General features: G+C 31.3%; 2 protein-coding genes across 21 annotated transcripts in view; one reads left to right on the forward strand and one right to left on the reverse strand.

The window, feature by feature from the left end:
- The window catches only part of LOC107371855 (uncharacterized), a 135597-nt gene that overhangs the window by 100482 nt on the left and 14407 nt on the right, over nucleotides 1–20708 (reverse strand). The window lies entirely within an intron of this gene.
- The window catches only part of Lim1 (LIM homeobox 1), a 52774-nt gene that overhangs the window by 26966 nt on the left and 5100 nt on the right, over nucleotides 1–20708 (forward strand). For 19 of the 20 annotated variants that reach the window (XM_089266917.1, XM_025162798.2, XM_089266918.1 and 16 more), the window contains 2 exons: nucleotides 9270–10000; nucleotides 11020–11203. In XM_089266917.1, the coding sequence (XP_089123043.1) occupies nucleotides 9270–10000; nucleotides 11020–11203 (915 nt within the window). Of the gene's footprint in view, nucleotides 1–9269; nucleotides 10001–11019; nucleotides 11204–11385; nucleotides 11560–20708 lie in introns of those variants that run through there. The other variant, XM_089266932.1, reaches the window with a different exon arrangement.

Raw genomic sequence — 20708 nt, forward strand, 5'->3', positions numbered from 1 at the left:
AATCAAAACAAGAGACGAAGATGCAGATGATAAGAGAGGGAAAAAGCAAAGAAAGATGAACTTTTTCTCATCTGAAATATATATTTTTATAAATAAATATGAACATCTACATAATATAGGGTTTTCCGTTAAACTTGAAACTTATCATTGGAATTTACCATTTTTACTCTTTTTCCATTTCAATCGTGCACCCAATTTTTATATTCATTAGTTTTTCTTTACTGGCCTTGTTAAAGGTCACTTTACGAGTGACCATTTTCTTTCACGTCTTTTCTTCTTGCTCGCCTTGCAATGTTCAACCTCATTTTTTGCACTCTTTTCAATCGATTTTTCACTTTATTCTTCATCGATTACTCCATTCACTATTTGCATTCTTTATGATACAACTTTACCTCTCATTTTTCTCCCTCTTTTGCTCTCTTCTTTGCTTCCATCTTCATCATCATCCTTGTTCATCTCTTGTGGCCCATTTTCATTCTTCTTTCTTGAGTCATCAATTGAGCCTCTTTTTTGGTTTTACTGGATAAAAGAGGCTCTTGGGTCAACTTTCAATCTTATTTCACCGACCAATTGAGAATGGAAACATTTTTAAAAGGTTAAAATGACTTTATCCTGCAACTTTGCCCTCTTCTGTCAACATTATATATCAATGACAAAACAATGAAACTATCAGATTTATCTTCACCTTCAACTTTTGTTTTATTCCTCATTTACTTTGGTTCCACTTTTACTTTGTAAATATTTTAAATAACAAAAAGTAAGCTCGCGTTTGTTGTTGTACCATTTCAATGGTGAATTTTTTCATTTTACGCATCACAATTGTATATTGAGTGTGTAATTGCTTACTTGTATAATCGAGGTTCGAGTTGTTTATTTTGGATCAAGCAAGAGGATTAACAGTATTGACAAGATTAGCAAGATTGTTGAGTTAAACTTGGAAGAAAAGAGCATGAAAAGTATTTTGAAAAAGATGAAGGAGTAAAAATGATAACAAGAGGAAAAGATGAAAATAAAATATATTTTAGGATCAATTGTGGTTTTGCAATTGCAAACACCGATGAAAGTATAATAATAATGTTGTTGTTTTTGTTGCTCTTTAACTATTAAGGTTTGATTTTGTTTGAGCTTTACTTGAGTGTCAATTGGATTAACTTGCGATTTATGTTGATGGTTTAGCATCAAATAAAGTGAGAAGAAGATAACTTTGTATTCAATTGTGGTTAAGCTTATTTATTTACTTTCTTTCTCTTCTTCTTCATCTTCTTCATCTTCGTTCTTTCTTTTTATTTCTCATTTTGATGAAAACTAATGTTGACAAGATGCTATTTATTGTAGGAGAAGTGAAAAAACTAGCGAATCTGAAAGATAAACTGAAACAAGATGATGAACATGATGTTATGAGCCTTTTCCCCTCTTTAATAATACACTGAATCAATGTTATTGTAATTTAATTTGCTATTTCAATTGATAAGATGAAGAAATAATTTGATCAAGAGAATGAATCAAATTAGGTAAACAGATTTGTATCAACATATTCATCATTACACTGTTTATAAAATGAGAATCATCTTAATTTTCCAGACTAAATGTTAACATGGAATGAACAAAAGGCAAGTTGATTGTAAACAGAAAAGAAATGCAAAGTTCATAAACAAACATACAATTGACTGTAAATTCATTTGCAAAGATCAATTGAATCAAGTGATGCTATCAGTGATGAAGAAGAGGAAAAAGATGTTGATAAAGATTGCTAAAACTGATTGCCATGACGATGAAAGGTGTGTTTGCATTGAACAAGTAAAAAAAGATGTAAGAGAAAGAGATTAAAGAAATTTTAATCTCGGTTAGTTTTGTTAGTTATTCAGAGGAATGATGAAACTCATGGAACCGGATACATTGCAAGTGACATTTTTCATCGTCTCCTTCCTTTCCTTGTCATCTTCATCTTTTTTTTCATCCTTTTTCTCCTTTCAATTCTTTTACTTTTTCCTTTCTCTCTTCATATTCTTGTAACCCTGTCATTCATTTAACTCTCTCTTCCCATGATGATGATGATGAGAAAGAAAAAGAAGTAAAAGGTAGATTGAGTTGAAGATGAGGATAAGGTGAATGATGATAAAGATGATGATGAAGAGGAAAGTGGAGGAAATGAAAAAAGAGATAAGCAGTAAAATGATGATGAGGATGACAGAAAAGAGGTAAATTTTTTTACTTCTTTACATTTTCATATTTCTCTTCCTCCTTCTCTTTCTTTTCCATCTTCTTATCTTCACAATCTTCTCTCCTTTTTCTCTCTCTTGATCATCTTTGATTTCAAACCTATAAAAATGTCTTCAAGGAGCCTGACATGAACAAGATAGGGAGTTCCTTGAAAGACTTGATTCTTGTGATTTTCTTTTCTTCTTTTCTTTTCCTTCCTTCACCCGCCTTCTTCATTCCTATCAAATGCCATTCATGAAATAAGACAAGCATCTTGATCTTCATCGTTCTCATCATCATCATTTTCATTTTGCAAGTCTCATCTAGTTATAGGCAAATGTAAAATGATGAAGATGATGAAAAAACATTAAAAAGCAAGATTCAGTTTCATTTGGATTTTTTTTGATGCAATTTTTTCTCACCCTTCATTGACTCATTACAGTGTTTAATGTTGATTGAAAAGTTCGTGATCTCACTTGATGAGGATCAAAGATGCTCATCATTTAAACTTGCCAAATATAAACTGCTACTGTTTATCATCAAAGCTGTTGATTATTTAATCTGAGCTTCTTTTTGTTAGCGCAATATTTGCCAAATCTGTTTCAATGGCAAGGTTTACAGATTTTTGCAAAAATTTTATTTCCAGGTAAAAGGAATTAAATTAAAAGTTTATCTTGTAAACGTTTTTTCTGCAAAATTTTGACTCTTTTTTTCATTTCCTTTTCAATGTTGAGAGATGAAGGTGAGAATATTGTTGCCGTTGTTGATGAGAGAAGTAGAGTGAGATTGAATTTAAAGATATGTCATTTCATGTTTTTTCACTTGAGATGGATGAACTCCCAGTGAGAGATGAAAGAAAGAAGGTTTCTCTTGCTGTGATAACAAAACTTATTCATCTTAAAATTTTATTCATCAACACCGTTCTATGTTGAACCTGTAAGTGTCACATCACAATACAAAAAAGGAACCTGAAGTTGATGAGTAACAAAAAAAACGTCAAGAGTAAATCGATATCGATTGACTTCATTGGATAAGTTGTGTTTGCATTGACAATAAAAGTGGCAATAGAGATGCTTACAACGATAAAAGATGAAGCATACAGACGCACACAACGCAGGCACACTTGATCAAGACACACGACTATTTTGCCCAGCAAGATGAAAGATAAAGGCAAAAAAGTGTGAAAAGTTGAAAGTTTTCAAATGCAAGTTTCATTACAATTTGATGGTTTGAGCTCTACATTGCAATGTGTTGACTTTTTCTTTGCCTGTTAAGACCACGATAATGGTAAAAATAATGTTATACGCTGAAAAGGAAAACAAGGTTTTGCCGAAAATTTTTGTTTCCAAGAAAACTGTTAAAAACTGTGTTGAAATTTCGGGCTCAACAGAAGACACATTTGGCCAAAAGTGAGTGTTTTATGTTTTTTTGTCTCATTAAATGTGTTAAAATGCAATCGCTATAAAAACTTGTTTAAATTGCATTTTGACATGGATGGGAAATGCTGATATTGTTAAATTTTAAGATCAATTTATGCAAGTCAATATGATGATGATGAGTTAGATGAGTTTGCTCACTTTTCACGTTACTTATCATGTCCATCTAAATAGTGAAGTGTGAATGGAAAAAGAAAAAAGAAGAAGAAAAAACTGGTAAACTGAATGAAACTGAATAAAAATGAACCCTCAGCATCCGGCATTAGAAGAAAAGGATTGATTCTTATCTTGACAGGTATCATTATTGCGATGTGACTTTTTTTATGTTGTGTGTGTGTCTCATGCTGTCTACAATATCTATGTGAGTACAACAGTCAACAGCATATAAACGAAGCTTAAAGAGGGAAAACTGCCTTTTATTCAAGAATGATGATTGCCATCATCATCATCATCATCATCATTAATCGCCTTGGCCTGAGTTTTTTTTGCCTTTTTTTCTCCACTTTTTCTTCTTCTGTACTTTTCTCCAATGAAATAATAGATTGACTTGAACATTCTGAACATGGTGATGATGATGATGATGAACTGATTCTTCTTGTAACTTCCTGTCTTTTGCTTCTTTCTTTTTTTATTCTTCCCGTTTCATGTCAACACAACAACAAGAATTGTATGATGACATTTGAATAGCTTAAGAGAGGAAATTCAAATCGATAGTTGACATCAAGTGTGTGTATATGTATGTGTGTTTATATGTGTTTATTATCATGAATCAATCTACAAAGAATCAGAATAATCATCATTATCATTATTTTGATTATTTTTCTTCTTCTTCTTCTTAGCTCTTTACTTTTTTCCATCCTCTTTCAACTTCATTTTCACCTTCTTTACCCTTTACAATTCAGATTACAGGTAAAATTGACAATACAAGGGAAAGTAAAAAGAAAAAAAGTCTATTATAATGTTAATCAATATAACCTTAATTTGAACTCTACAGCAAAAAAACAAACTTTTTTCTTCATTATTTTCCCTTAATCTTTTCTATCATCTTATATGTCAATATAAATCTATTGAAACCTTAATCAGTCAACATTGAAGTTACATATGAAAAACATAAAGCACTTTGTTATCAAAAAATTGGTAAACCTTAGACAAAAAGAGGTAAAAATTTGAAAAATGAAAATTCATGTTTACTCAGATTGGGAGGGAAAATTGTAAAGTTGATGAATAAACAAAGACTTTTGAGACTGACAGTAGTCAAGTTTGTTGATTGATCAAGATAATTGACAAATGATGAGCCAAAAAAGGGTTCAATTTTTGCTCTCTTCATCAAGGTTTATCAGAGACTAAAAATGGAAGCAATTCACATTGACACTTAGCTATTCACAGAAATTAATGAGAGGAACCAAAGCCCTAAAGATATTTTCCTATAAAATGATTACTGATTGAAGACAGAGACCAAGATGATAGAGAATGATGATATTGTTGATGAAGAAAGAGGTTTGGACAAAGAGAGGACGGCAAAAAAGAGATAGATTTGAAGATGACGATAAAAGAGGAAAAGCAAAAGATGATGGTGATGATGATGGCGAGGCAATCCCAAATCATCCCTTGCAATATAGTTAACAGAGCTTGAATCTCAGTTCAACTTGGCTCACATCAAACATGATTAATCATCAATCTCAATGAAACCGCAAAATTGTAAATTCATTCCCCAGGGTATGCGTGCTCAAATGATGTAGTCTCAATGTTTTCACCATCGCCATCATCTTCACCATCATTTTCTTCTGGTATTTCTTCTTCTTCTTCTCTTCTTCTTACTCCATCCTCTTTCAATCTGTATCATGTTTGCTGAACAACTGCAAGACTAAAGGAGCAACTTGAAAAGTTGATGTGAAAATTTTCATTTTTATCTCAACCGACACTTGAACAGTATAATTAGCTGTTAATCTGAGCTTTTTTCTTCTCCTTCGTGTTCCAATAAAACTTTTACCCTGAAAGTTATCAACATGATTTACAGGGAAACAAAAGTGAGGTAAAAACATTTTCTCGTTTCCCAATGAGATACAAAAAGGGAAAAAAAGGAAAGTTGAATAAAAATTGTTGACTCTATTTTTGAATGTTTGCCTGTGTGAATAACAGCAGACCCAAGGTAGTCACTCAATTGAACCATATAAGTAGGTTTGTCTTCATGTTTACAATCAAATTGACATGATGTAATAATCTTTCTCTTCCATATATTACATTATCTTCATCATCATCATCTTCACCTCATCTTTTGCACACACTTTTGTCTATTCTCAAATATCCATATCAAATGTGAAAAATGTCTTCTTCCTCTTCATCATCTCATGTTTACAAATATTTGTTGAACCTTTTTTTTGTTGCTCTTCAAAAATCTTTCCAATTGCAATGTAAATTTGCGTAACATTTTGCACGCGTACATTTTTTGCTTTCAAAGCACAACATTTTCAACTTGTTTCTGGTTCATAAGAGAGATAATGATTGAGATGATGATGATGATGAGAAAAGATGAGAGTAAAATAAACATAAACAATTGTGAATGTTAGTAAATTTAAACTTGTTAAGCAATATGGAGTTGAGATTTGCTGCCATGAAAATGATAAGTGTTGATGACAAAGAAAGAGAGAATGAAAAGAGGAAGAAAGAGAGGAAAGAGAAAGTGTAAATTTGAAATTCCTGTGGTGTAATTGAGCGATAAAGCCAAATGGTTACTTGAAATGTGATGAGGAAGAAGGAAAAGTCCATTGGTGATGATGAATTTTTTCAAGTTAAATTCCTAAAAATGTGCATTCTTTGGATCGCTTTTTGCTTCCTACTCAACAACTGCAAATTTGTCCATTGATCCATAAGAAGCTCCTCTCTTGGTTACTTGTGAACGTGCAAATCGAGGTAAAAATGTTTTTCCCTCAAAAAAATGAGGTAAAAAAATGTTTTCACAAAACTGCAATTAGTCAATGCAAATGAGATGCTTTTTTACACTTTTCATCATTACCGTTTCTTTGCACCAACATTTGTCGTTTACCTTTCCAAAAGTTTGCAATTTACAATTTTCTTGCAATTTAACTGAATTACTGGTGGAAGTGTTATTTTCAACTTTGTGTTACTTGAAAAGATCGGCCTTTTTCAATGGTCTTTCAATGGTTTATCGTTTACAGCAAATTCACTTGATTCTAGATTTGTGTTTGTTCACCTTTGGATTTGCAACAAATTGTTGGTGTAATTTGAAGCAAATGATGACGGTTATTGGAAATGTTAACGGAAAGATAATGATGATAATGAAGATGAAGATGAAAAAATGAAAGTTTGTACATTCCTTCAGCTTTTTATATCCTCCACCTTAAATGGTTCTTGTTTCATTATGTTCCCTATTGAATCTGAAATCAGAACGGAAATTCATGTTGTGAACATTTAAGAGGAAGAAGATGATGCTGATGATCATGTTGAAGATGATGTTTAAAGATGAAACTCTCTCTCTCTCACACACACCAGTATAAACTCCTGCAGTGCGTGATCATCTCATCTTAAAACATCAAAAACAACATGACCAGAAACATAACCACAGAGTCTCACTGAGTTTGTTAATACAGTTAAAGAACGAAAGATGAGAGAGAAAAAAAACGTATTCATTATGTACCCTTTTCTTCATCATCTTCATCATCCTCACCTTCATCTTCATCTTGGCGGGATATCTGGACTTAGCACGGATTGCAAAAAAGAACTAAAACGGGCAGAAAAATTTGTCAATTAACTTTTCTTATTTTAACCTAAACCAAGTACAGAAAAGAAGTAAATTTTTGCAAAATAAAAAAAACAGTTTTGATGGGCTTTTCAGATTATTTTGACTACTGAACTTATTCATCTTCTGTCTTTTGCGTCTTAATATTCCAGCCTTCATGAAGAGCATCATTTATAGCTCATATACATTGATTGCCTTTTGCAAGTTGACTTTTTTCATTCTTAATGTCTAACACATTTTTCAACCTTGTCTTCAGATTTATCCTGAATCTTATTCAGACAATTCAATCAATGTATAAAAAGTACATGAAACTCGATGTCGAACTTTTCAGTTTTGCAATTTTCTCTTTCCTTCAATATCATCATCACAATCATTTTAAATAATGATAATGAAGAATCCCTGGGACTCAAGTTATATTTAAAATTTAATTTTGCATAAAGTGAGTTTGAAAGAGAGAGAAGAGAGAGAGAGGAGAAAACATCTAAAATTTCATTCTCTCTCAGTGGGTTCAAAATAGGCTCTCTTCATGAATTGATGATGATGTTGATGTTGATGAGATGAAATGTTACTGACAAGGAAAACACACGTTGAGCTGATGATTGAAGGTTGTATGATGAGAGTAAAGGTAAAAAGAGATGAAGAAGGTTAAATTGATGGGTGAAACAGTGAAAGATGAATGGATAAAAATTGGAAACAAAAAATGTCTCAAAAAGTAGTCAAATGATGATAATGGTGATGATGATAGCGATTAGTGTGGGTGGACAAGAGTGGGCAGTTTATTGGTAAACATTTGATATCTCATTATTTGACTTGTACAATTGTAAAGTGAAAGACGCGAAAAAAGTGCAACTTTCTTGATTCTTTCATCTTTCATGGAAACTTTCGATTTTTCTTCTCTCACTTATCTTCATCATCTTCATGCTCAACATCATTTGTTACATGGAACAAGATTTTGCCGCAAGATGTTCAGTGTCAAGATCATCTGTACCAGTTACTTGAAATATGATTTTAACCAATATTTCCTATCAATTTTACTTCTCTTTTGTTAACAATCTCATCATCTTCACTGTTCCTAATCATCATTTGATTTCTCATTCTTGCAATGGCAAAACTAGTCCATTCATCCATAACCAACATCCGTTTGTTGATCTTTAATAATTTTCATTTTTTATTTCCTTTCATTGATTATCATTATTACTCTTATTATCATTATCAAAATTATTGCCAATCAATAATGATAATACAAAAATTGTTATCATAATTTATTTCATCAAATAAAGTATATATTAAATCAATTGATGGAGATGTTATTTCACCATCTTGTTATCATCTCTTGATTGGGTATTAAATTTTTTTCACAAAAATATATATTTACCTTTTTACCTTTCCTCATCACTATTGTAATAACTCAATTGTTGATTGAAACCTTTCAAACTTTTTATTGCAATCTTCTAATTCCCTGGTGCTGTTGTTGTTGTTTATTATTATTATCTGCTTAAATTCCGTGCAATTGTAACAGCATTCAAAGATTCAAATCGTGCAAACGATAACAGAAATGAAATAATTGCCGCCTTTTCACTTTGCCTCATGCAATAATTAATAGGCTTTACCATGCAATTTCAATTAACATGCATTAATGTCCATTGTTTGAGCTAGTTTTTTGTAATCAGCTTTGAACTTGAAATTGTCTTTCACTCGACTCCAGGTATTTGATAGAGTCTTGAAGAGCAATCACAAGTTGATGATACCATGATACTCAGTAAATGTTTGAACAACAACTTAAGTCCAAATGATAGTTTAACCTGCATATCATGCTTGATTCATTGTTTAATGATAACATTATTTTAACCAACTTTTCTGTTTCTCTATTTTTACAGGTATTAAATTAGAATCACCATCAGAAGCTGATCTAGAGGAGTCAATGATTTCACCCTCTGAATCTGAGCATTTACTTGGTGACTCTGACTGTGAAGATAAACTGCTTGGAAGCACTTCCATCCCTGGTTTATCCTCTTTAACCGGATTAACTCATTACTCATCTTCATCCTCCACTCGACCACCCTCATCCGGCAATGGATCAGGTCCACCTTTAGGCCTTTCATGTAAAAGTTCACCCATGTCTGCATCATCCAGTTCAGTCTCTGAATCAGGTCTTACCGGACCTTTAAGTGACACCTTAACCGTTTCATCTCCTTTAAACTGTAACGGATCGGGAGGTGGTGGCGGTGGTCCACCCTCAATCCTTGGTATAACCTCAATTACATCGGGAGTTGCGTTAACTGGTAGTTCCACAAATAACAATAATAATTCAAATAATAGTAATAGTAGTTGTAGTAATAGTAATATTAATAATAATTCTAGTAACAGAGATAATATTTCTAATAGTAATAATAGTAATAGAGATAGCAATTCATCAAATAATAGTTGTAATAATGCCAATAATAGTGATGAAAATACACCGGGAACAAAAAGAAGAGGGCCGAGAACAACAATTAAAGCCAAACAATTGGAAACACTTAAACAGGCATTTGCCGATACACCAAAACCCACAAGACACATTCGTGAACAACTTGCTAATCAAACTGGCCTAGCAATGAGAGTTATCCAGGTAAAGATTAAACCAGCCATTACTATTAATCATTGATTAGACATGTTGACCATCTTGAAGCAATTTCATCCGTTTCATTGTTCATCCCTTCCTTAACAGTAAAGTTACTCTTAATTGCCATGAAATATTCACATTGACTGACATTCACATTATAATCAGTACAAGCTTTTAATGATAAAGGTGCAAACCCGTAAACTTGATTAATATTGTAACACACTTTTGTTAGTCAACAATATAATTAATTATTAATCAACAATGAAACAAAAACTTAATCAACACACAATTCACCCTTTTATCGTCTCTTGTTCAACACCAATTGAGTCAACAAAATTTGTTGTACACTTGTTGGTCAATAATAGTCATTAATTTTGTAATCAACCAATGGGTCAATATTTGATTTGAAATGGACTCATTTAAACGGCAAGCTCTTTTGCCATTTGATTAATTTTTAAAAAGTCAACTTTTGTGAACAATTAGTCTTTTCAAAATGCTCAGTTTCTTTGACAATTGCAAATGTTTTCAAAAGTTTTGATTAATTGTTCGCTTGTTATCATGTAAGTCGAGTGTCTTGATTGTATAAGTTTACTAATTACAATGAACAAAAATTAATCTTCTTGACTTTATTAATAATATTAATCATGATACTCTTTCCATTCAAGTCTCATTTTTGACTCTCATTGTCATATTGTCTCTTCCACTTTAACCTCATCAGCTATTCACCTCTTTTGTTTTTCATCATCCTTCATCTTTCATGTCCTCTTCACTCACCTTCAATTATGCAAATTAATTGATAAAAATTGGTAACTTGAAATATCAACTAACAGTGTAACTTGTTAGATCAAATGTTGACAATTGCAGCAAAAGTGGATAAAAGTCAATTAAGAGTAAAGTTCATTTTGCAAATGTTAATCGGTTAATACGATTAATGAATGTAATTTTGGTGAAAATCAAATTGTTTCAACCGATGTTGTTTCAATACGAATTGTTTCATTACTAAATTTATGTTTTGTGTTTCACAGGTTTGGTTTCAAAATCGCCGTTCCAAGGAGCGTCGAATGAAGTCTGCAGGTATTCACTCTCATCGGCGCGGTTTCATGAGGAATCCTAGAGGCAGAGGTCCAATGCGTTCATTAGGACCAGGCCAGCCTTTTGATAGTATCGATGATTCGGCTGATATACCTCAACGTTTTAGTTATTATTCAGGTGAGAGACCATTTGGACATCTAAGTTTGTAAAGTGAAATATTTTTCACTTCAATCAAGATCTTCATTGAAAGCAAAACAAAAGTTTCTGTTCATTGAAAAACATTTGACTGGCAAAACAAATTATTAATCTTGAAGTTAACCCAATTTCATAAATTTTTTCATTCAACTTTTCATTCTTAGCCTTTCCTTTTCATTTTGATTGTTCAATGCCGCAGTTAGAATTGCAAACAGCAAAAACATCAACAACAATATGAAACTCAAAAAAATGTGTTGACCAGAAATGAGAAGAAAAAAAAGTGCAACAAAAAATGTAATTTTGATTGATGTATGGTTACATTGACAAGTAAAGGTCAATCCAAGTAATGTATACATTGAATTGTTGAATAACAGATAGCAACATTAGTGCAAAACACAGAAAGTTTGTGTTGATGTTAACCTTATGTTGTTAGTTTTTAGCTTGTCACTTTTGCTTTTGTACACTTTTATTGATGGTTACAGGACATATACATATTACGTTATCAATAATAAATGCGCATTTTATCAAAGACTGTAAACACTGTTAGCTTGATTGGTGGTTTGTCGATGGAAAAATAAAAACAAAACGCTTGAAAAGCATCAACTTCGATTTTACAATCAAATTGGAGGATAATTTTTGTTGCAATTGCTTTTTGCCACCATTTTTCACTTGAATAATCTCTTCTTTTGTGGCTTTTTTTCTTGCCTTAAGTTGTTGCTCTGTTTCTATTTGTTGCTACTTGATGTACGCGTGGGAATATGATGAATCCAATGAAAGATGAGATCTTCATCATCATCCATATTCACAAAGAATGAAGATGATACTATTGATGATTTTTTTTTCAAAAAAACTGATTGTCCCATTTGATTGCGTGACCATTTTTTGCGCTTCTCTCTAAACTGGATTTCCCATGAAAACTCCAAGTTACATCTCTTTCAAGATTCATCCACACGCAATCTTCAAGTTTCATTCTCATTCTCATCATTCTCAGATTTATATCAGCCTTAACAGTCAATAACGTCAATCGCCACATAAACTTGAGTTTCACTGAATAAAAACTGTTCAATATTTGTATTGAAATGCGTTTTCGCATGAAACCAGAAGAGTTGAAGATGAGAGGGCAAGAAGGTTATTATTTCATGTATTGCTCTGTTTAAAGGTAAAGGAATCAAAAAGGCAAGAATCGTTTGTTTTTTATGTTCATCTTTACCTTGTTATTATATTACAATTTTAAGATGTTGAATGATATAGATGATGATAAAGTAGGAGGTGGAGATGATTTAAAAGATGAAGATGAATGAAGTAAACGGAAATATATTAAATGAGGAAATAAGTTACTCTCAATTGGTTCGTAAATAATGTTTGATATCATCTTATCAGAGGGAAGAGAAAAGATGAAGGTGAAGATGAAATTGAAGAAACACGCAAACCTTGATTTTATTTCTTTTGCCATCTTTTCGTCTTCTTCACTCTCTTTGCTTCTGTTTTACTTTTCAAATGATTTATAAGGTATTTCTCATCATTTTACTTCCAATAACAATGAAGTTGATGATGATGATGATGATGATGTTTATTTATATCTTTCACTCACTTTTGCTTGATCTACAATGAATAAAATAAATTAAATATAAAAACGTTATTTCAACCTTATCCATCAATTATTGAAGGTGGAACAACAATTTTACCTGATTATTGGTTTGCGTATTGTTGTTGTTGTTTAGCGAATATTTTTCATTTTTATTTCAAGCCAACATGGTGATTAGTAAAGACGGATGATAATGATGATGAATGCCATTTCATTTATGCAAGACTGTGTTATAATCGCCAAATTTGAAAGCAAAAAATTCGATTGTTATTTTAGTCTGAAAATTTGAAAATTTGCTTCAACAGTTTTAGATCAAAGTAGAAGCATTATTTGAATGGTTCAAGTTGCAAATCAGCATTCATTTCCAGTGAACTCAATATTTCATGAGAAACTTGATGGTGATGTAATGATTGAAAAGACTGATCCTGAGCATTTGCTAACAATTAATAAATTGCTGATTTGAATTTGCAGCTTACAAAGTTGAGATTTTTGTTTGCAAAACTTTTACTGAGCAACCGTTTTCAGTTTACAAAAATGATGTTTACAGAAACATGTAAGCAAGAAGAATCAACAACTTGAAATAGTAAACTTGATGATAAGTAATTTAAACATTGAGATTCACTTGGCTACATACCTTAGATTCACCATCATCAACATCAACATGATGATCCTTTTTTCTGTGTTTGCCTTGCCTCATCGTCTGCCTTTGCTGTTGCTGTTGATGTGGATAAAGGTACATTCCGGTTGACTGAAGATTTGTCTACAGACTGTAAACCCAACACAGTATTATACATTATTATTATTGTTATTATCATTACTATTATATATGAAGCTTTTCTACTTTAGTTTGCTCTTTTTTAACCTACAAACCGAAATAACGTTTCTCTCCATCTTTTTCATTTTCATCCCTTTTCACTTTCTCTATCATTTCTCTAGCCTTTTAAATCTAACAAAATCAGAGTGAAGTTGAGGGTCGGTTCCAAGCGATTAGGTCTCTTTGTACACACAAACAGACAGACAGAGAGAAAGTGAAAGAGGATATAAAATGAGAAGGAAGAAGGATGTGAAATGATGATGATAGTGAAGAGACTCTTCTCTGTGTATATTTATGTGTATTGTCCATAAGGATTCAGAAGTTTGCCTCTTCTCTGAATATATTGAAGGTTCAAGGCTTAAATAGCTTCTGCTTGGACATCTACTGACATTAACAGACAAAAATGCTGCAAGAACACATGAACACATGAAATTGTACGATCAAGTTGATGTTGAAAATGATAATGATGGCGATCAGGATAAGGATGAAGATGAGGGTTAATGATGAACCCATTTGGATGGTAAAATAATTTGAAATTGTTTTCTTTTTTTCATCTTTTTCTTTCTCTCTTTTTTTTCTTCCTTGTCTTGTCATAAAAATGATAGTTTTTGTGACCATTTTTACCTCTAATATGACCACATTGACATTGGAAGACAAAAAAAGACTTTTGTTTGGTAAACAAATTATGCTATTGACAAAGAAAAATGATTTCATTTTGAATGATGAAAACATTTCAATTGAACATTTCCATTATTGAATTAATATTTTCAAATCTAATAATTTGACTCGAGCTTTGCCCCGTTTTACCCATCCAAATTTGCCCATTTTCACACTTTCCTTGCTTTATTATTTCATTATTTTTCTTCCTCTTCAATCTTCCTCACTTTGATCAACCTTTCCTTTATGTCATTCATCATCTTCAACTTAGTTTTCATTGATCATTTCATTACTACTTTTACTCTAATCTGTTAATTTCATCCTTTCATGGGTAAATTAAATTTACCAATAAACACTCTTTCACCTTTTCTACATTTTATCATCATTTGTTGATATTTTTTCTCTTCATCTTTGCCATTCACTCAACGAACTCTTTTTCCTCATTTCCTATTCCGTTTCCAATCTCAACATTAACAGAAGGACAAAAAAAGTCAAAACATTTCAAATTATCAAACTGAATCATTTGATCGGAAGCAAAGAAAATTGTAAAAAAATCTTTCCATTTTTCAAGTCAACTTAACCCACAAAGTTTTAAAAAATCATTGAACAGAAAAAAATGAATCAAAATTTTCAATTTAGCAAAAACTCAATGATTAACAGTTTGATTGTTGTAGATATGAGCCAGAATAAGTGTAAAATGTTGATCGGTAAAATGAGCATTAAATGAACACAGAGAACAATAAAGAGCTTTACAAATGCAAATGATCATCATTATCATCAGGTCACTTGTAGAGCATTGTTTCTCTCCTTTTTTTCACCATTCTCAGTATTTCACTTGTGTTAACCTTTACAGTTGAACTAGACAAGAATACATGGTAAATGAGAAACTCTTTCAAGTAAAATTGGCACAATCAAAATACTAATAGAACATGTAAATTGCAATTACCGTTTAATTTAAAAAGTTGAATATAATTGACTTCAATGTTAAATGAGTCCAATTTTAACCATTTCACTCTTTATTCACCTCAATCCCAAGAGTACAACAAAAACGTCTCACAAAGATATTCAATGTCAGCCTTTTTTTGTCTTCCTCTTTGTCGCCCAAGGAATGGAAGCAGAAAAAATGACAACATCCTTTGCATTCACATCACCATCATCATCATCATCTTGATTCTCCTTCTTGAATAACCAATTACAAACACTTGATAGATGACAATTTAAATTACACCTTAATCGATTCTAGAACCAATGTTATAGTGTTTTATCATTATTATTATTATCTCTGGGAGTTGATTCTTATTCTTTTGTTATTTCAATTGATAGCCTAAAGGAAAGGACATTGGAAATTATCATTATTATTAATATTTTTTTTCTTCCTTTCCATTCTTTCTTTTTCATTATCATTCTTCACTTTTTTCTTCTTCTTCTTCTTTCATTGAAATAACAGGATTGAGGTTAAAACTTGTTAACCGATTTCAGTTAATATTTGATTCAATCAAAATCATGGTTTCAAATTAACCAAAGGAATAAGCAAAAAGAAGTGAAAATGGAGTGAAATATTTTCAAAAATGAGTCAAAAAAATTATCCTCTTTGACACTCTTCTTCCTACTCTTCTTGTTTTATCAACCTTAAAGTCTCGAGCTGAACAGAAAGAAAGATGAATTTTCCCAGTTTTACTCATTCAATAGATTATAATATGATTACCTTTTTTTACACAAACTTGTATTTGCCTGCAAGGTAAATGTTATCATTTTTATTCAGCTTCAACCAACATGCTTGGATGTATCCATCCCTGTAAATATCTAACACAAAAATCACTTTTGATTCAACCTTTTCCAATGTAAACATTTATTCAACTTTTCCTTTCTACTCTGAATCTTGTTTCAATCCTTTCTGATTCAATTTGGGATTCTCACTGATTCCAAGATGAGTCAATGTTACCCTGATAATAACAATTGTGATTACAAAGTAATCATATTAAAGGTTCAACTTTTTTTCTTCTCTCCCCCATCATCGATTTAAGATTGTAAATGTGCATTGAATGAATGATGAAGATTAAAGATGCTGATTGAAAGATATTATTTACCCGCAAGGTTGCTGCAAGTTGAAAGAAAAGGTGATTTTTTGCCATTTCTAGTCAAGTCAACATTCGAGTCTTGTTTTGAGTTATTATGAAAGGTTGATGGTAATGATGATAAATAGTGATGAAAAGTGTATCTCTGTTGAAAGATGAAATGTCGTTCTGGGAATTCAGGTTTGGGTCAGAAGAATGTTGAAATTCATCTTTTTGGACCAATTATTTTAACATTATCTTGGGAGTTATTCATATCCAGAATAGCCAACTGTATTTTGTGTTAACAGCAAAATCCCTTTTCTAAGATATTATCGCTGTGAAACTATAAAGATGCAAAATTATGATGATGATAATGATGATGATCATGAATAGTCGAATGTTTACTCCAAGATAATCTTACGATAAGTATGTGTAAGGTAAAAATGATGCTATTTTGTGCCCTTTTCCCTCTCCAAAGTATAATCCATTTGTAAGGTTCACTTGTTTACTATTGTTTACTATTGATGATGATAAACAACACAAATCTGTATGATAACACCTAACCAAACATCATCATCATCAACATCATCAACATGAAAGATCATCAACTTTCATGAGCTTTTCTTCCTCACCTTTTCTCTCCTTCCTAGTATAGAGTTGAATCTTTTCATCTTTTCTCTCCTTTTTTTTTGTTTCTTATAAAAATCCAATAAGATTAACTGTACCATATTCAACTTGTTCATCCTCTTGAATGAAAAAAAGATGCACAGAAAGAGAACGGGTAAAATCGTCAAGGGAATTGTTGAGTTAACTTTCTTTATATCTTCCTTCAACTCTTTCTCTCTCTCTCTCTTCTTTATCGTCATCATCTTCTTTCTTCTTTTCTTGTTTTCCAGAGAAAGTTATATTATTTGGTAAAGATTGTAAAAAAGAAGAAGAAGAAGAAACAATCACTTGGAATCTCATTTTAACATCAACTAACAGTTTACATGGTAAAACCTCTGAGAATTGAGAGTAACTACTATTTAGTTATATAACTGTAGTTGTGAATCAACTTGTGTAACAGAGTCAAAATTTATTAATCTTATTCACTTTGAATTGTTTGCTTCTTGCTTCATCTCATTAATGATTTAACCAATAATATAATGATAAATATTCGGCCCTTTGAACAGTAAACTCCATTTCAATTGATCAGAATTGAAAATTTTTACGATTCTGTGTAAATAGACATTCATCAGGTAAAGACAATTCATACCTTGATATATTTAGCATCATTCAATATTATTCAGAATCTGTATCATAAGTTGAATTGTCCAAACACAACTTTCTATTTCTCTGAAATCCAAATGAAATTCAATATTTTTCATCTTAAAAGATACTTTTAGACTGACATTTCTCAAACAGTAAAAACGTTCACTATTCAATCCTTTTCACTGTTTAGATAATGATTGATTTTCAAACGCCGTTTGAATTCAATGAAACTTCAGACTAAAATTGAAAATTTAAACTGCCAAATTAAGATTTGATGAAAAGTATCAAATGGTTCAAAAATGAATCTTTTTCAACAGTTTTCAAAGAAGTTGATAAAACATCAATATTTTACCTTTTCAAACCTTCAACTTAAAAATACAAAGCATACTATGAAATGTTCAGCTTGATATTTTCAATTATTTCGATATCAGTCGGTACTCAATACTTCAAAGCTTACAACAGTTTCATTTTAATGTCATTTCATCACAATTATCCGCAATTTCAACGTTTTATTTGAACAAATTTCTTATCAAAACATAAACGAATTATTATATCATTACAAATGTAAAAAGAAATGGCAAAACAAAAACTAAACAAATCTAAAGCGGTCAAGTTTGCGGTCAAAATAAGTTTAAATCTAAATGTGATTCAAATGCAAATATAAGACACTGAAAGGAGGACGTCAGAAGTTGCCTATTTTCAGAACACTTTCAAACTAATTTTTCTTATGTATTTTTTTATGCTGAGTTCAATAATATAAATTATTTTTTGGTCAGAGTTACCGTTCGAGAGATATTCACGAAAAAAACAAAGGAATTTAAGGATAGAGGAACGTAAAAGATTCATGAATAAGAGTTAGAATTATGTTATCTAGATTTGTTTTTTTATATAATTCAGTGTTCTTGATCATATATTTGTAATAAAAAACTAGAAAAAATGGTGCAAAATACCCAAACAGTTTAAAAGCTAGATGATTCGTATTTCAACATTTGTTTTAACCATGTTCCAGTTAGGGACGCACCATGATATTCATGTAATAGTTAGAATCAGCTATGCTGATTTCATATTTAAAATAAAAAAGACAAAAAAATGGTGCAAAATAAGTCAAAGGTGAGAAAAACTATTTCGAGTTTGTTCGGGTCGATTTCTGTCCATGTTCCAGGTAGGGACGCACCATGATATTCATATTATAGACATAATCAGCTATGCTGATTTCATATTTGAAATAAAAAAGGCAAAAAAGTGGTGCGAAATGAGTTAAACATCCACAACAAAAATTCGAAACAGTTCTACTCTTTTTTGACTCATTTCGCACCACTTTTTTGCCTTTTTTATTTCAAATATGAAATCAGCATAGCTGATTATGTCTATAATATGAATATCATGGTGCGTCCCTACCTGGAACATGGACAGAAATCGACCCGAACAAACTCGAAGTAGATTTTCTTATCTTTGACTTATTTTGCACCATTTTTTTGTCTTTTTTATTTTAAATATGAAATCGGGCTAGTTCTTTATATCTACTGTGTTAATATCGTTGTGCGTTCCTACCTGGAACATGGTTAAAACAAATGTCGAAATGCGAAGTGTCTAACTTTCAAACTGTTTGGGTATTTCGCACCATTTTTTCTCGTTTTTCATTACAAATATATGATCAGGAACACTGAATTATATAAAAAACAAATCTAGATCACATAATTCTAACTCTTATTCGTGAAGCTTTATCGTTCCTCTATCCTCAAATTCAGTTGTTTTTTTCGAGTACATCTTTCGAACGGTAACTCTGACCAAAAAATAATTTATATTATTGAATTCAGCATAAAAAAATACATAAGAAAAATCAGTTTGAAAGTGATCTGAGTTTGGGCACTTTTCCCTATTCATTTTGACATCCTCCTTGTGTGATATCATTATTGTCATTATAATCATCAATACATCGGATTTACAAAATGAAAGGCATTTTTGTTGAGTGAAAAAAAGTCATTTTATCCTTGATCAGGGAAGGAAAAAAAGAATCAAAAGACTCAAATGAAAAGCAACAATAATAGTGATAAAAATGCAAGATTGAGGAGACTTTTTTTTGTATTATATCAACCAAACCATTTATACTCATATACATTTGTGTGTATAAATATTATTTTATGTACAGAGGATAACATTTTTTGACTGGCAAATACCCAGAATAGGGAAAAAGACAAAACATTTAGCTTGGTTGGTGTTGCAAGTGATAACGGGTGACACTTTTGCTCATTTTTTTGAGGTATTATCAAGTTGATTCCATTTATTTCATCCATTTGCTCATCTTCATCTTCATCCTTCTCAATGGAATTGTAAATCCTAAAGAATGAATCTTCACGCCAAGTCAGCTTAAATTAACAGACTAACCTGGTTCCCATTCTTCATCATCCTCATCTTCCTAATCTTTCCTTCTTCCCTCCCTCAACATTTTTCACCTTGTTTTATCATTATTATTGAGGAGAAAAATTATTCTCATCATTCGCATTCTACCGTAAAAATTCATTGCTCCGTATCAAAGGTAGTCAAAATGATACCAACAATGATACCTGTTTTCCTCCCAATAAACATTTTGGTTCAACACTTTAACACCTTAACCTTTAAAGATAAAACTGAATAAACAGGGGAACACAAAAATGCCTTTTCTTGTCAAAAATCTTCCCAATCAACTCAGATGATGATGGGATCAAAAATTATTTCATCATTTATCTGGTTTAAATAATGTCAAGGATGAAAAAATTGCCATCAAAATTAACATTTAATCGCAACTTTGAGCTTTATTTTGTCAACTTTTTTTTCCTCTTCGCTTTGAATTTCCACTTTTTCAACTCTTTTGCTCTTTCATTGTTATTAACTTTTCTTATCCATTTGTACATTTATACTTGCAAAGATATTTATTGCAACTTTTTGACAAGATTAAAACATTTGATATTATTTTTTGATATAACATTTGACTGAATGGTTTTTGGTGAAAGATGAAGAGTGAAAGATGAAGAGTGAAAAGTAAAAAGGTCAACAATTGAGTTTACATTTAGTCTTGTTCAATTTTCACTTGCTTTTTTCCCTGTTATCTCACCATGAATGGCAAACTTTTCTGATTCTGATTGTAGA

The sequence above is a fragment of the Tetranychus urticae genome, chromosome 2, assembly GCF_039701765.1.
Source record: "Tetranychus urticae isolate SD_2017Ah chromosome 2, NJAU_TeUrti_SD_1.0, whole genome shotgun sequence".
In the NCBI taxonomy this organism is placed as follows: Eukaryota; Metazoa; Arthropoda; class Arachnida; order Trombidiformes; family Tetranychidae; genus Tetranychus; species Tetranychus urticae.